This window comes from Strix aluco, chromosome 1 (genome assembly GCF_031877795.1).
Source record: "Strix aluco isolate bStrAlu1 chromosome 1, bStrAlu1.hap1, whole genome shotgun sequence".
NCBI lineage: Eukaryota > Metazoa > Chordata > Aves > Strigiformes > Strigidae > Strix > Strix aluco.
In genome coordinates, this window is record NC_133931.1 from 98,400,195 (window position 1) to 98,414,204 (window position 14,010).

At 43.3% G+C, this 14,010-nt stretch overlaps 1 protein-coding gene across 3 annotated transcripts; it reads right to left on the bottom strand.

Annotated features, from left to right (window-relative positions):
• Positions 1-2,148: 2,148 nt before the first annotated feature.
• RBM24 (RNA binding motif protein 24) lies at positions 2,149-12,493 on the bottom strand. 3 transcript variants are annotated; one of them, XM_074828717.1, is made up of 5 exons: positions 11,941-12,244; positions 11,264-11,387; positions 10,105-10,159; positions 4,606-4,657; positions 3,438-3,733 (listed from the first exon to the last, which is right to left on the bottom strand). In XM_074828717.1, the coding sequence occupies exons 1-5, from the start codon at positions 12,106-12,108 to the stop codon at positions 3,578-3,580; spliced, it is 555 nt and encodes a 184-aa protein (XP_074684818.1). In that variant the 5' UTR covers positions 12,109-12,244; the 3' UTR covers positions 3,438-3,577. The 3 variants fall into 3 exon arrangements, with proteins under 3 accessions (XP_074684828.1, XP_074684810.1, XP_074684818.1); XM_074828727.1 differs by lacking the exon at positions 4,606-4,657 and having other exon boundaries at positions 2,149-3,733; positions 11,964-12,493; XM_074828709.1 differs by lacking the exon at positions 4,606-4,657 and having other exon boundaries at positions 2,149-3,733.
• Between the last annotated feature and the right edge of the window lie 1,517 nt (positions 12,494-14,010).

A 14,010-nucleotide genomic window follows, 5' to 3' on the forward strand; every position in this document is an offset into this window, starting at 1 on the left:
AGAGTTGGCTGTTGTCATTGTGAGGCTGCTCACTATCATCACTGAAAGGTCATGGAGACTGGGGAGGTCTTCCATGACTGGAGAAAGGCAGATCATGCACCCATCTTCGGAAAGGGCAAGAAGGACAATCTAGGGAACTACAGAACAATCATAGAGTGAGCCATCTTGGAAGTAATTTCTGGGTACATGAAGGAGAAGGTGGTGCTTGGGAATAGCCAGTATGGATTTACAAGGGTAAATGATGCCAGACCAACCTAATTGCCTCCTGTGATGAGATGACTTCATCTGTGGATGAGGGGAAAGCAGGTATCGTCTACCTTGAGTTTAGCAAGCCTTTCCATGTAGTCTCCCACAGAATCCTCGTATCCACTATCAGGTGGTCTAGTCTAGATAGGCAAAGAACTGACTGGATCATTGGTCAAATGGGCTCATGCTCTGTCTGGAGGATGGTTACAATGGAGTTCCTTGGGCGTCTGTCCTGTCGGATATCTTTATCAGTGACCTAGAGGAAGAGACAGGATGCAGTACTATCAGGTCTGAAGACCGATGATACTAAATGGAAGGTGTAGTTATAGAATCATAGAATCATTTAGGTCAGAAAAAACCCTTAGGATCATCACGTCCAACCATTAACCCAACACTGCCAAGTCCACCACTAAACCATGTCCCTAAGCATCACGTCTACACATACCTCCAGGGATGGTGACTCAACCATCCATATAGTCAATATGCTTGAGATCAGGCCTGCCATTCAGACATGAAATTCAGCGAGGACAAATAGAGACTCCTTTATCTCAGATGGACTAACCCCCTGCATAGGCCAGGGCATGACTGGCTTGGTAGCAGCTCTGCTGAAAAGGGCATGGGAGTCTTGGGGTAGGCTGAGTTTGCCACTGGCAAACTCTGGCAGCAGTGAAAATGCATCAGACCATATCAACAGGAGCACAAATGGCAGATGAAGGAAATGATTTCCTTTTACTCAGCACTCATTAGACTACAGCTGGCAGAGTGGGTCCAGTCTCGACTCTCCCAGTACATGAAAGCTGTTGATAAACTTGTATGACTCCACTGGTGGGCCAGCAGGATGGCTGGGGGTTGAAGCATGAGACTTGTGAGGAGAGGCTGAGGCGCTGGGGTTTGTTCAGCCTGCGGAAGAGAACAGCAACTTCCCAGTTTCTAGGAGGAGGTTACCGAGAAGATAGGGCTGGGCTCTCTGCCAAAGAATGGGAGCCAAAGGTTATAAACGGAGGAAGCTCTGGATAGATAGAAGGAAATAAAATGACACTACGGGGATAATTAGGTAGTGGAATAGATTATCCAGAGGGGTTGTGCAGTGTCCACATGGAGGATTTTAAGACTTGACTGGACAAAGCCATAAGCAACCTGGTACCTCCCAAAGTTCCTTCCACTCTAAATTATTTTATGATAACTCCCAGGATGGATCTTCTCCATCTTCTCTGTAGAATTTCCTCCATTTAATACAGTTTGTATCAGTATTTAAAGTATTTAAAGTCAGTGCATATGCTGCTATTCACCCCACAGATCAGGAAAATTACATAAAAGGTTGCCCCCCTAGTTGTAACTAAACAAGATCTAAGATGATTTGAGGAAAAACAACACTAGACAAGATGCGACATTTTTTTATTGTTTTAATACGAGTGAATAGATTAAGAGATCTGAAATGTTATAAGGCAATATACATACTGAATAAATAATATGCACAGAAGAGTCATGTCTACATTGTAACACTGGCTAGTATTCAGAATACTTAAAATAAATCCAGTGACATTGGATAAAGTCCATAAAAATGCTATCCTGTCTTCCCTTGTATGAAATTGTTCAAGTATAAAAAAATCCAATACAGTGTAAAATATCAAATTCCATTTCGGTCAAGAATAAAAATTGCAAGTATTGTAGTTTCACAGGACAATGTAAAGCAGCATTTTCTAGCAAAGGGAAAAATAGTCAGTCTACATACAGATGAGTGAGAAAACGGCACTAATGTATTTGAGAGGTCTACATGAAAAACTAGTAGAGGGAAAAAGAATGAACTAGCAATATTTTATGTAAAAACCTAAAAAAGTGTTAATTTAAGAGTACCCTCATACAGTGCACATACTGAATTTAAATAAATCCAAGTCAACATCCTTAGTTAATTAGGTTAATATTTAATATGCTACATCTAAGCCTACTAAATAATTTATGCCATGAGATGAATACATAATTTTACAGTGTCACATCTAAAGTTGCTTTCTTTAGAGCGCAGCATAGTAAAACTTTCAAAATAAATATTTCTTTTTAAATAGCATAACAATTAAGGCACAGTATAAATCACATACCATTAACCCTTCAAGAACAGCAGTCTTGGTAACAAAAGTCGCCTCGTGTACTGTATGTTTGCTAATAAATATTTTAAATAATCCTGAAATAGATATTAAAATTGTACAAATGGTTTCAGAAAAGAAAATTCCCTTAAAACAGTTCTTAAAGGTTTTAATTCATTAAGCTTCTTCCTGCCTTTATTCACAAGTTACGAATAGATGCAATAAATAGAAAGAGAAGGCTGTTGTAGTAAAGGGCTGATCCTATTTTAGAATCAGAATAGCTGACACCAGCAGTTAAAGTTTCCCAAAAGTGAAACAGGATGGGGCGAGGGATTAGGATGTGACAAGCTCATCACATGAGCACGAGTGATGTGTTCTGTCCAGAACTGTCTGTGTTATTGATTGTCTCTACAGCTGTTGCACCCCTTACTTCCACATCACTTGCTCCATAGTTCCACTCATCCAGAGGACAGAGAAGAAAATAACTTTGGTGCCTGTCCGCCATCTTACTAGCCGGCCATCTTCCTTGGGTTGTTCGATGCCCGTTAGTGAGACAGTGAGAAGGTACTATCTCACGAAGACAACTTCTGAAAGCTAGAAAGGACAATCAGTGCTTTAAGCTCGTTTCCTCTTAAAATGGATAAAGATTACATATTGCTGACTCAGTTTTTTCCCTGGTTCAAACTTTTCAAATATCATTTTCTTACTTATAAAAGGCAGTTTTGCTTCCCTGATACTGTAAAACGTACACCTTTGCTTTTTTTGGTTCGTCTGTTTGTTTGAAAATATGAAGTCCCATTGCTACTCCTGCCACTCTTTCATGACAGTACAGTATTTTTTTTCCCATTTTCTTCTGGCTTGATACTTGAAACTAGACATGCCGCACTACCCCTCCCATCTAACAACATGATTTGGATGCATACTGTATGAAGACAGTGGAATAAAAATCTTTAGTTTCGCAATAGCATCGCTTTCCTTAAAGCTCCTTAGTTAATATCAATTGTCTCTGATTAACTACTTATACTGGAAGGCTGAAAAGAGGAAGAGAAAGAAAGAGCTTCCTTCAGGAGTCCATCTGCTATTGCATACGGTCTGTCTGCAGCTGTTGGGGCTGGTACTGGCCAAATGCGGCAGCGGCTGCGGCGGCCGTCCCAGGTGCTGCTGCGGTGATGGGCTGCTGCACGGCGTAGCCGTAGCCCCCCGCCGCCACGTACCCGGCAGCAGCGGCCGGCGAGGCGGCGTACGGGTACTGCTCATAGGCGGCTGCGGCAGCCGAGTACTGGGCGTACGCAGCTCCGGTGTAATCGATGTAGGGCGTAGTGGAAGCAGCGGCTGCTGCGGGCTGAACGTGGGGGATTACCACTCCGGGCTGCACAAAAGCCTGTGGATAGACATAGTGAGCAGGTATCCTGTTGAAAGATGGGAGAGGGAGTTAGAGTTGGAACGCGAGTCAGCGCCTAAGCGTCATATCCATACTCCGAACTAAAACAAACTCAATTTAGTTGTTGTTATGTGCATAGGGTTGCCACAATAACTAGACTCAATGGACCAATTATCAGTTCACTGGCCCGAAGAGATGCATCGCTCCAAAGCACAGCAATATAGCTGAATTAAATAGGAGTGTTTAATTTTGCTTGAGGATATTATGTCTAATGCTATTAAAATCTTTAGAAGGACCAGGGTTACTGATGTCAGTTTTAAGACAACTCTAAAGGAGTAAGCTTGGTTATTCCATCTGGAAAATTGCAGTATTTGTTTTTCAAAACACCTGTAAGTCATTTTTATTACCCTGCTTCTCACTTAACTACTCAACTCTTAGTAAAATTATTTCCTGCAATACTTTTATTATTAGTAACTGAGCAGTTTGACAGCATCACTATTAAAGGAGTTTGACAATAGCCAATAAGGCAACAAAATGGTCGAACCCTGACTTTATGAAAAGTCTTCTCAGGGCAGGGGAGGGAGAAAGAGTGTATTGTGGCAACCCTACTTAAGTTGCTATGCAGACTCAGCACACATTAATTTCTCTGCAACCTCAGTCACCCTTATTAAAAATAAGAAAAAAAACCAACACAGGCGACAAAGGAGTTTAAATAAAGTTCACAAGTGTGGTAAACACAGCAAGAATCACACTTTCCAAACGAACGATAGTGCAGCTCACTCCGTCACAAGAGGCCATTGAGGGGAAGCTACATAGATGCTATTAAAATCCATAACAGTGACTCCTAAGTACATGTGCATCACACTTTTATAAAAGTTCATAAGGACACAAGGGTCAAACCTGTTTGATTATCAGGCCACTGATGTCCTGTTTTGTGCCAGCTTGTTTATTTCTATGCAAGACATACAGCATAGAGTTTTTGGGAGGTGGGCATAGGATTAAGTCTAAATAGATCTGGTGCTTAACAAAAGTAAAAAAACAAATTTACAGCTTAAGAAATAACCATTCTGAACAGATCAATACACACTTTCCCATCTTCTCCAAGTCTCAAAACTTGATTCCTTGGCTTGTTTACTTAGCCCTTCAGTTTTGAAAACTGGCCACATCATTGTCTTAGCACACAACTGTATGTACAAGTTCATCTCATAGTTGTATTTTATCATATAATATGATTTTAAAAAATAATATGCTCATATATAATTCTCATTTTACATTCATAACCCTGTCTTGCATCTGGATTTCCACAGAGAAGTCCTTCATATATGCAACTTCTTTCCAGGCAGCAAATCTTTAGAAATCCATAAAAAACTGCTTGTGCAGATTTACTACTATTTCATACTGAACTTTACCTTTACAGACAGCTCTAAAGACTGCACCAACCTTTTAGCGCACTGTAAGCACAGATGCAAATTGCAACGGTAAAAACTGTCCTCTTTTCTCCAAATTCAAGATTTAATGGAAAGGGGTTTTTTGGTTGGTTTCATTTTTAAAATAGCTTCAAGATTTACTTAAGTGGTCAACAAGGAAACATTTCAATCAGAAGGGACACTGTCAACTAGATTCATAGCAAAACATAGTTTAAAATAAGTGATAGTCAGGCTTTAGAACAGCCTAGTTTTCTTTTTAAGAAAAAAAGAGCTCAGTTGATTGAATAGGAATATTAGCAGAGAGAAATGTTCAGTTGCCGTGTTTAAGACATGAACACCACAATCATAAAAACCCAACATGTCAATGAAATTAATTTTCTACTGTGTGAAGGGAGAAATGAAAAAAAAAAAAAAAGTGACAAATAGGGATTGGGAAGGGAAAGAAAACATAAAACAAAAGTAAGTTGGGTTTTTAACACTCACCTAATTTATGAAGTGATTAGCCAGAAGTGCATTTGAAGCATACTTAAGCTGGCTCTGTGCATTTAAATACACATCATTACCTGAGCTCTCCATACAAAATGGATGAGCATAAACAAGCATTTTGTACTGGTCACCAATCAAGTACAATCCTAATAAATATAATACCGCATTTTTTAAGTATTAAGAGGTCTAAAATCAATTTTGAAATCATAGAGAGCCTCTTCTGCATCATTGAGTCCCTTTAACACCACATCAACGGAATCTTTACATACAGCATTTATGAAAGAGTAATTCTAACAGAAGAGACAGTAAACAAGCTTATCTAGCTGCTTGTGTTGACTTGAACTGATGTTAGTAAGATTTTCTGAAGACATTAGGACACTCGGCCGTATCCTTGAGCAAGACAGAAAGATACATGTGCTCCCACTTAAACTCTTGTGACTTGTTTTATTTAAGCCAAGAAACTAACAGGTGGTGAAGTTATGAAACATTATCTGTTTGCCACATCTTACCCTACAATAAACATAAACCCTGTGCAGGCTCCTCACCACCATGCCATTTCACACATCATGATTGACAGCATAAGCTGCAGTGGGGCTATTTTTGATCATCTGTCATGCTACAACTGTTTTGAGTCAAGTAAAATGGCTTTATATGGCCAAAGTAAATTTCTACCTACTGCAGAGGCCAGCACATCTAGATCTCAGCCATTCAGAACCCAACTGCTTTTAATGCTCTGCCAGGTCAAAAGCTGAAAAAGCAATTCCCAGTTATGCTGGATGTCTTTAGTATCCTTAATTTTAAATAAAAGCTTTCCTTTTGAGAGTAAGAGTGTGAAGATTATACATGGTTTAAACTTTCTTTCCTGGCAGTAGTTTTTATTTTGGAACGTATGTTTACTGTTTTACACTTTTGCAATAAAGGAAAAGGGAAGCCACATTTGACTTTAGCAGTAAATGCAGCTTTCGGATATTCAAAATTGAATGACATACACTCCTGCCATGTGCCTTAAGACCCTTTACTGTTTATATAACAGAGGATTTGTGTTTAACTAAGACTTCAAAAATAATCCTATAAGCAATAATAAAGTGAAGGCTAATTGTTTCAAAGGAAAGAAAGGACTTTCTAGACTGATGCAGAGAGCTGTGGCATATAGAAATTCAGCAGTAGTAGCACATCATTAACTCTCAACATTAAATTCTTGGGAAAGTAGATCTTTAACTTTGAACGAAATGTTTTGCTTTGGCCCTTGCATTGTATCATCTGGTTTTGTAAGCATAAAGAGTAGTTTTTCACCAATGCACAGCTTGCCTTATAGCAGAAATAGGCTACGTAAACATCAAGACATACAAGACCCTTAATATGCTTCCTTTTAAATTTGTGCCTGATACCATTAAGAGAATATGTAGCATTCTGCAGGTTAACTTCTGACTGTTCCGGCTTCATACCCTCTTTCCAGATTATCCGTAGTCTAGTATTATACAGGTCTTTTGATCATAAACTCAGGAGAGGGCTTTTCCTTCTCTTTTAAGAAAGGCAGAGTTGCCTATCTCTTGGAAGATAATACCAAGCTGGTAGTATCAGCTAACCAATTCATAATGAACTTAATAACTTTGGATTTAACTCTGGTCTTATTAAAAATGGTAGGAATGTTCTCATTTTGATGGAAGTGCAAGTTTTAGACAGAAAATAATGGGGAAAAAATCTCTCCAACAGAACAAGTCATATCCTAGACCAATACCTCTGTATAACCCCATATTTTCCCCCCAATGTTAAAGTAAAAATTACATAAGCAAAATGAGAAAAGCTATCTTAGGAGGCAAAGTAATCTTCCCCCTTCATAAATTCCTACTGAGTTCAGAGATGGTATTTTAATAAACAATCCTGAAAACTGAGCCGTATAGATAACCAGTCCTGTGATCAAACAGCTTTCTACGAAACACACCAAGATAGATGCTGAATGTAAAGAGCAGGGAGAAATGTTATTTGGTGGATGAATTGGTCTCTGCAGCACTGAATAAAGAAAAATTCCCAGCATTTTAAATGCTTCATGCATTGAAGCTAATCTAGTTTCTGGCTCCCTCCACCAAAATAATGTCGTACTTAATTCAGAATATTGTACTTCTGCATCTTCTCAGTAAAAGTAATGTAACATAATCCAATTGTTTTCAGTTTCTTGTTTGATAGGTGAAGAACCATATCAAAACACTGCTGACCATACCAGAATATGGCAGCACCTCACTGATTTGCACTCTGGTAGGAAAAAAACCAAAACAATCCACAAAACATTTGGAGCTTTCGTGTATGGATTAGCAGAGTATTGATAGTGACTCACCACTGTGACCCATTTTAAACAGCATATTAGTAAAGTGTACTTTTAAAAGTGCAACTGCACAGGAGGAAGAAAGGCTTTAAGGTGACCATATATTTCAGTGCAATCCGTGTAACATCCTCCCAGAGTGAACTCTTCAATAAAAGTAGATTCAAGTAAGCACTAAACAACCCCTCTTACTGTCAAGGAATATAGTGAATGAAGATGTTCCTTCATCCTAATGAATGTTCTTATTAATCTGAACTACATTCTTTAGAAAAGGTACAGGTCATTGGAAATTTTGAGGAGGAAACAGTATTAGTAATCTCCTTTGTATCCACATAGTAAAAGAAAGGCAAAAGCCAAGGATTATAAATGACCAATTTCATATATACATGACCTGTGACCAACAGTCCTTTTCTTCAGATTTATGTACACTGCATTAGAAATAAATCTTTATTCGGCCTGCTGGAAGAATTTCCCTGACCTAAACACGATTCACTTGATGAGTTGTTGGCTCTGGGTAAGGAAAGCAAGAAAGAGCCCTGCATTTGCACAGTCCTTTAAGCAAGGGATTGCCACAGGTTCTCCTTTTCTGTTGTGCTCAGCAAATAGTCAGTCTCTCCACCACTGATCCCCGTGCAATCCACTGCTTCCTCTTTGCAACGAGTGCTTTAGCAGCTCCAGAGACAACGCGCTCCGCCTCCTGCCTACCTTAGCGCAGGCATCATAAACTGATCACTGCATATACACTGTCGTCTCCTCACACTTCAAAGAAGTCGAACAAAATACAGTAGTGGATAATCATAAGAAGAAAAAAAAAAAAAGACAAAAAGTTTTCCACAACCTCCCCACATGTCTCAGAAGAATCAACACTCTTTTAAAAGTACGTAAAGTTTCTAGGAAAACTTATTCCTACAGTTTTGAGGACAGGAACTGTTTCCTACCGTTTTGACAAATCAAACTACTGAGAAGCTATTGTTGCTTAATAACAGATAGGTACAATATTCTAAAGCTGTTCTAGTCAAATAAACAAAATACATTTGTGACGCATTTTCCCTACTTTATTGTTAGCTTACTCATTAATTAGCAAAATGCATTATTTTGCAATGAGTTTCTCAGTCAGTGTGCATTAGTGAAGTGACACTGTATGGAAAGTTTAAAGCAGACTTCACCTCCTAATTATATGCTTATAAGAAGCGAGAGTTAGATCTATTTAGGAATAGTATACTCAAGTAAAGGAGAAATGTGCTACATATTAAAGACAGATTGAAGAAAAAAAAATCTCAAATTAGAAAGCCCAAATGGACGCACATTGTTAATAAGGAGCTCCACACCCCTCCCAAGAACAACCCCCCATCCCCAAAAAATTATGAACATGCAAGCAATACGTTGATTTACTTAAAAATCAAGAAGTCACACAATTTAGCACTCACTACAAAATACGGTTAAAAAAGTCACAGGCTACAGCTTGAAAGCAAGGAAAAAAAAAAAAAGGCCCTTTGCTCCCCATGGCAAAGTCACTCCTCAACAACAAAAACAAAATTAAAAGGACCCCCCCAGAAAACTTTCACTACAGATCTTTCAATTAAATAAAAGCACACAGTTTAGCTATCAACACCACTTCATTACTGTAATAAATAAAAAAAAAAAAGCACACGGAGGTCTATTGACTATATGAAAAAAACATACATGCATCATTAATCACCATTTTAGCTTGTTTGTGTTTGAGTCTACTGGTTACAGAGTTTAATTCCAAACAGAACTATTCCACCTCTTATCATCATATCCTTCTGATCAGTTATCTTAACTGTAAACGATCCCTGTCAGATTAGAAAGAGATAAATAACATTGAGTCAAGCTGAAAAAAGAGAAATGGGGCACAGCAATCTTGCATCAAGTCATACCTCCTTGTTTTATCATAGGGTCATACGGGACTGGACTGCTTAGGTGGAAGGGACACGTCCCACACAACTTGACTCAGCTGTGGCATTTAGAACATGACCGACAAGGTGAGTGCATTTACGGGTATACATTTATAAGTCTGAGAACTTCAGCATGGCTGGTCAGTTTTAAGGATGCTACTGCAAGAGGCCTTCAAGGATCATACTTTTTTATTTCCTTTCTTAAAAATAAGATTTTTCCTCCCCTGTTTGAGGTCCCATTGAACAGACTTACCCAAAAGGCCTCTGTATGAGAGCCGGATGAAGCTGCTGGACACCAAAGGCAAAACCTACCAACAAAAACACATCACATTCTCTGTACAGGTGTTCATTTGGCCACTTATTATGCTATATATACACACACACACAAACGGGGAGTAACAGCCTTCACTAACAACATCCAGTGACGATGTCTGAAAGGCTGTAGAAACAGAAATTAGATAGCAAAATGTATCAATCCATAGACACACCCCCCCACACACACTTATGTGCATGCAAAACTTAAAACAGTAAAGCATACGCTTTCCTAAAGATGTTTGGAAGAACAACTTTTTCTAAACAAGCACAGGTTTTCATTCACATTTTATTTTGTGCTCCATTCTGGTCCCCAACTTTAGTCTCTGAAGGATTATATGGTACTTTCTATTCATCAGTGTATTTGTGTACTTTCTACAGACTTAAATTTGAGCCATCTCTACTCATGAGGACTTAGCATGGGCGGTCAAATCCTAACTTCATTTCTGTCCTTCAAGTGTGCAAGCATAACGCCCTTCTTTCCTTGGTGGGCACTTAATTACTCGCACAAGCGTTCCTTGGGCAAAGCACATGGGAATTCAGAGCAGCCTCCTTCAGAGCACAGGCGTGCACACACTCTGCGCTCCTGTCGCTCGTGCTGCAAAGCAGCACTTTGGGAAGTGGCTAGGACATCAGATCAGCTCAGATGTGGTCTTAGGAGGAGCCGTTTCATTTTAAAGTCTGCATAATAGCTCCCATCTGTTTGAGCAGTTTGCATTAAGATACTGTTTGTATTAATAAGACCGCACACATTGGAAGCGATTCATTCCTAGGCCAATCTTTCCCTGCAACGATACTGTAAATGGTCAGCACCACCACATTCCCAGCAGTAGGAATAACCAATGAAGCATCTGAGCTGTGGAAGTCCTCCTGGGGAAGTGCAGATATTTAATCTCCGATTGCTTTTCGTTTTTAAATAAGGCACATGTACAAAATAGCCAGAAAGTAACTACGCGTGGCATTTAAAAATCCAAACCGCAGCACACCCAAACAGTGAGTGTACTTCAGCAAAGTGCAGGACAGCGCAACCTTTTTAAAGTTTTACTCTCTTCGGAAACCTGAGCTACGGAGAGAAAAGCCGTTGAGGGCCGCTTCCTCACCTGGCTGCATTATCCGCGGCTTGGCGCCCAGGTAGGCCAGGTTCACGTTGGCTTTCCTGCCGTCGATGATGGGGTTGGGGTCCTTACAAGCCCTTTCAGCCGCAGCTCTGTCAGCCATGGTGACCTTAACGGGCGACGCTGCGCGTTAGATCCCCTTTCCGCGGGGAAGGAGAAGCCCCTCGCCCACGGCGGCCACGCGGTTGCCCCCCGGGCGGTGTTGGGGGTCAGACGGGGCGGCAAGGAGCCCCCCCCCCCCCCGGCCCCGGCCCGTCGAGCGGGTGGCCGGGGAGCGGGGGAGCCAGGGAGCGGGGCAGCCGGGGAGCCGCGGCCGGCGCAGGGCGGAGGACGCGGGCCGAGCTCCGCCGCCGGCTGATAAACCCCCGCCGCGGCCCTATCAGGGAGCAACAGGCGCGCTGGAGGCGCTGCGAGAAATTAGGCAATTCCCCCCTCAATCTCCTTTTTCAGTCATTCACCCCCCCCCGCCGCCGCCTCCCCCGCCTCTCTCCAAACTCACCAGCAGGGAGAGAGAAAAAAAAAAAGAAAAAAAAAAAAAAAAGAAAAAAGCCAATGTGCCCGACACCCCGCGCCCCCCCGAGCCCGGGGCTGCCCGGTCCCCGCCGAAGTTTCTCCGCGGTGCCCATGCGGCCACCCCCCCGCGCCCCCCGCCCCGCACTTACAAAGCCGTATCCCCGGGACTTGCCCGTCTGCCGGTCGGTGATGACCACCGCCTCCTCGATGTCCCCGAAGACCTCGAAGTACTTGCGCAGGCTGGAGTCGGTGGTGTGGTAGGGCAAGCCCCCGACGAAGATCTTGGTGTAAGTGGTGTCCTTCTGCGTCGTGTGCATCTTCTGCCCGGCCCTGCGCGCCGCGCCGCGCTCTGCACCCACGCGTGGCCGCCGGGGCGTGCGGGTCCTGCCCGGCGAGACCCGCTTCCAGAGTCAGCCCCGCTCTTTTTTTTTTTGTTCTCTTCTAATTTTTCCTTTTCTCCTCTCCGCACCCCCCCGCTTTCCCCCCGCCACCCAGTTACAATGCAATTCCCTTTTGCCTTTGCAAACCCAGCTTCCTCCTCCTTCAAGAGCGGAGCCCCGCAGCCTCCGGAGGTTTTGAGGTAGGTACCGGCAAAAGGAGGAGGGGAGGCCGGGCAGCAGCCAGCCTGGCGGCCGTAGCGCTGGAAACGAGCAGATGCAGCCGCTGGAAGAGAAGCGCAGGGCCTGGGCGCTAACAACTGAGTGGCCTCCCCCCCCTAAAAGCCACCGGGTCGGGCACTCTCGGTTCCTCCTCCTCCTCGCAGGGGCGGGGACGGCAGCGGGGCGGACCCCGCGCTCGGTCGCGGCCCTGCCGGGGCTGACACACAGACAGCTGTTGGCAACAGCTGGATGCCCCCCCCCCGTGCGGCGGGAGCCTGCCCGCGGAGCCGCCGGGCAAAGGGGCTGCCTCGGAGGTGCCCCCCGGGGGGGAGGCGCGGTGCCCCCCGGGGCAGGTTCGCTCCGGGCTTGGGCAGGTGCGAAGTGCCGGGGGGCAGGGTCTTGCGGGGCCACCGCTTGGCGGTCCGCAAATGCTGCCATCCCTCCCCGAGGGCTGGTGGTGAAGCCCCTGTGCCCCTCACTTACCTCTCTCCCCAGGCTAGCACAGCTACCGTGCCGCAGCGCTTCCATTATTACCGCTGTGGTGGTGGTGGTGGTTGTTCTTGTTCTTGGTTTGGACGCGGGATGAAAAAAAAAAGCGGTGAAGCTGCTTCCCTTGTTTTTCTCCTCTCTTGCTGCCTCTGCCCTGTGCTGGGACTGGGAAGGTTGCAGAGGAACAAAAAGAAAGGAACGTCTGTGTGACATGGAGAGGCAGAGGACTGTGGGCGTTGGGGGGAAGGGAGACTCACAGGGAGACAGGAAGGATGGGAGGAAGGTTAAAGATTGGGGGAAAACAGATGTGCACATGTGTATAGCCTTCTAAGCAGTTCCCTTGTGGTCCCAAAATCTTGATAAGTACTGGTCGGTGTCTCTTTTTCCTCTTTCTCCTGCTTCCTCTGTCTGTTAGACTTTTTCCTGTGAAGTCCATTTCTCCCTTAGAAAAAAGAGCAATGCATCAGTTGCAGGAGGGATTTCACAAAGCTCTTCAGCCCCTCCAGTACCAAACGTTAACAATGATGGCAACACTTATCCCTAAACTTAGGCCCTGCTTGCCCTGTATCTAACCTTGGCCCATTTGATTTTTTCAGCAGTCCTTGTCCTAGTTCTAATGGTCTGTACAGTACTAGACTGTGCTGTCACTAAACCCTACTTGATCCTTCAGACTCTCCAGATTAAATTATTTGGTTTAATATGTTAGGACTATCGCCAGTTTAAGCCTAGCAACCCTAGCAGGATCCAGACGTAAATGTTGCTTTTCAGCTCAAGCTATGACAAGCCCTTAACCTTGGCCTGAATGCAGTAAGGCCAGCTATCTTTGCCCCAAAATTTCTCCCAGCATGGTTCTCATGTTGGAACATTGTGTTAAACCTGACACTCCAGCCGCTTCTCTTACAAGGGCTAATTGTAACCTTAAACTCTGGCCCAGTGACCTGAACTTACATGCTAGCCCAACTAAAGGTGTCAGGGCTCAGTAGAGCACTGCAGCACACAAACCACTTAGGAGTACATTTAACTTCACAGCCCCTTGTGCACCTGAAAGATGAACTTCACCTAAATCCAAACATAGCCCATCCCATCACATTTCCTTTCCCTTGCTGTGCCCATCACTCCTGCGTGTCTTGT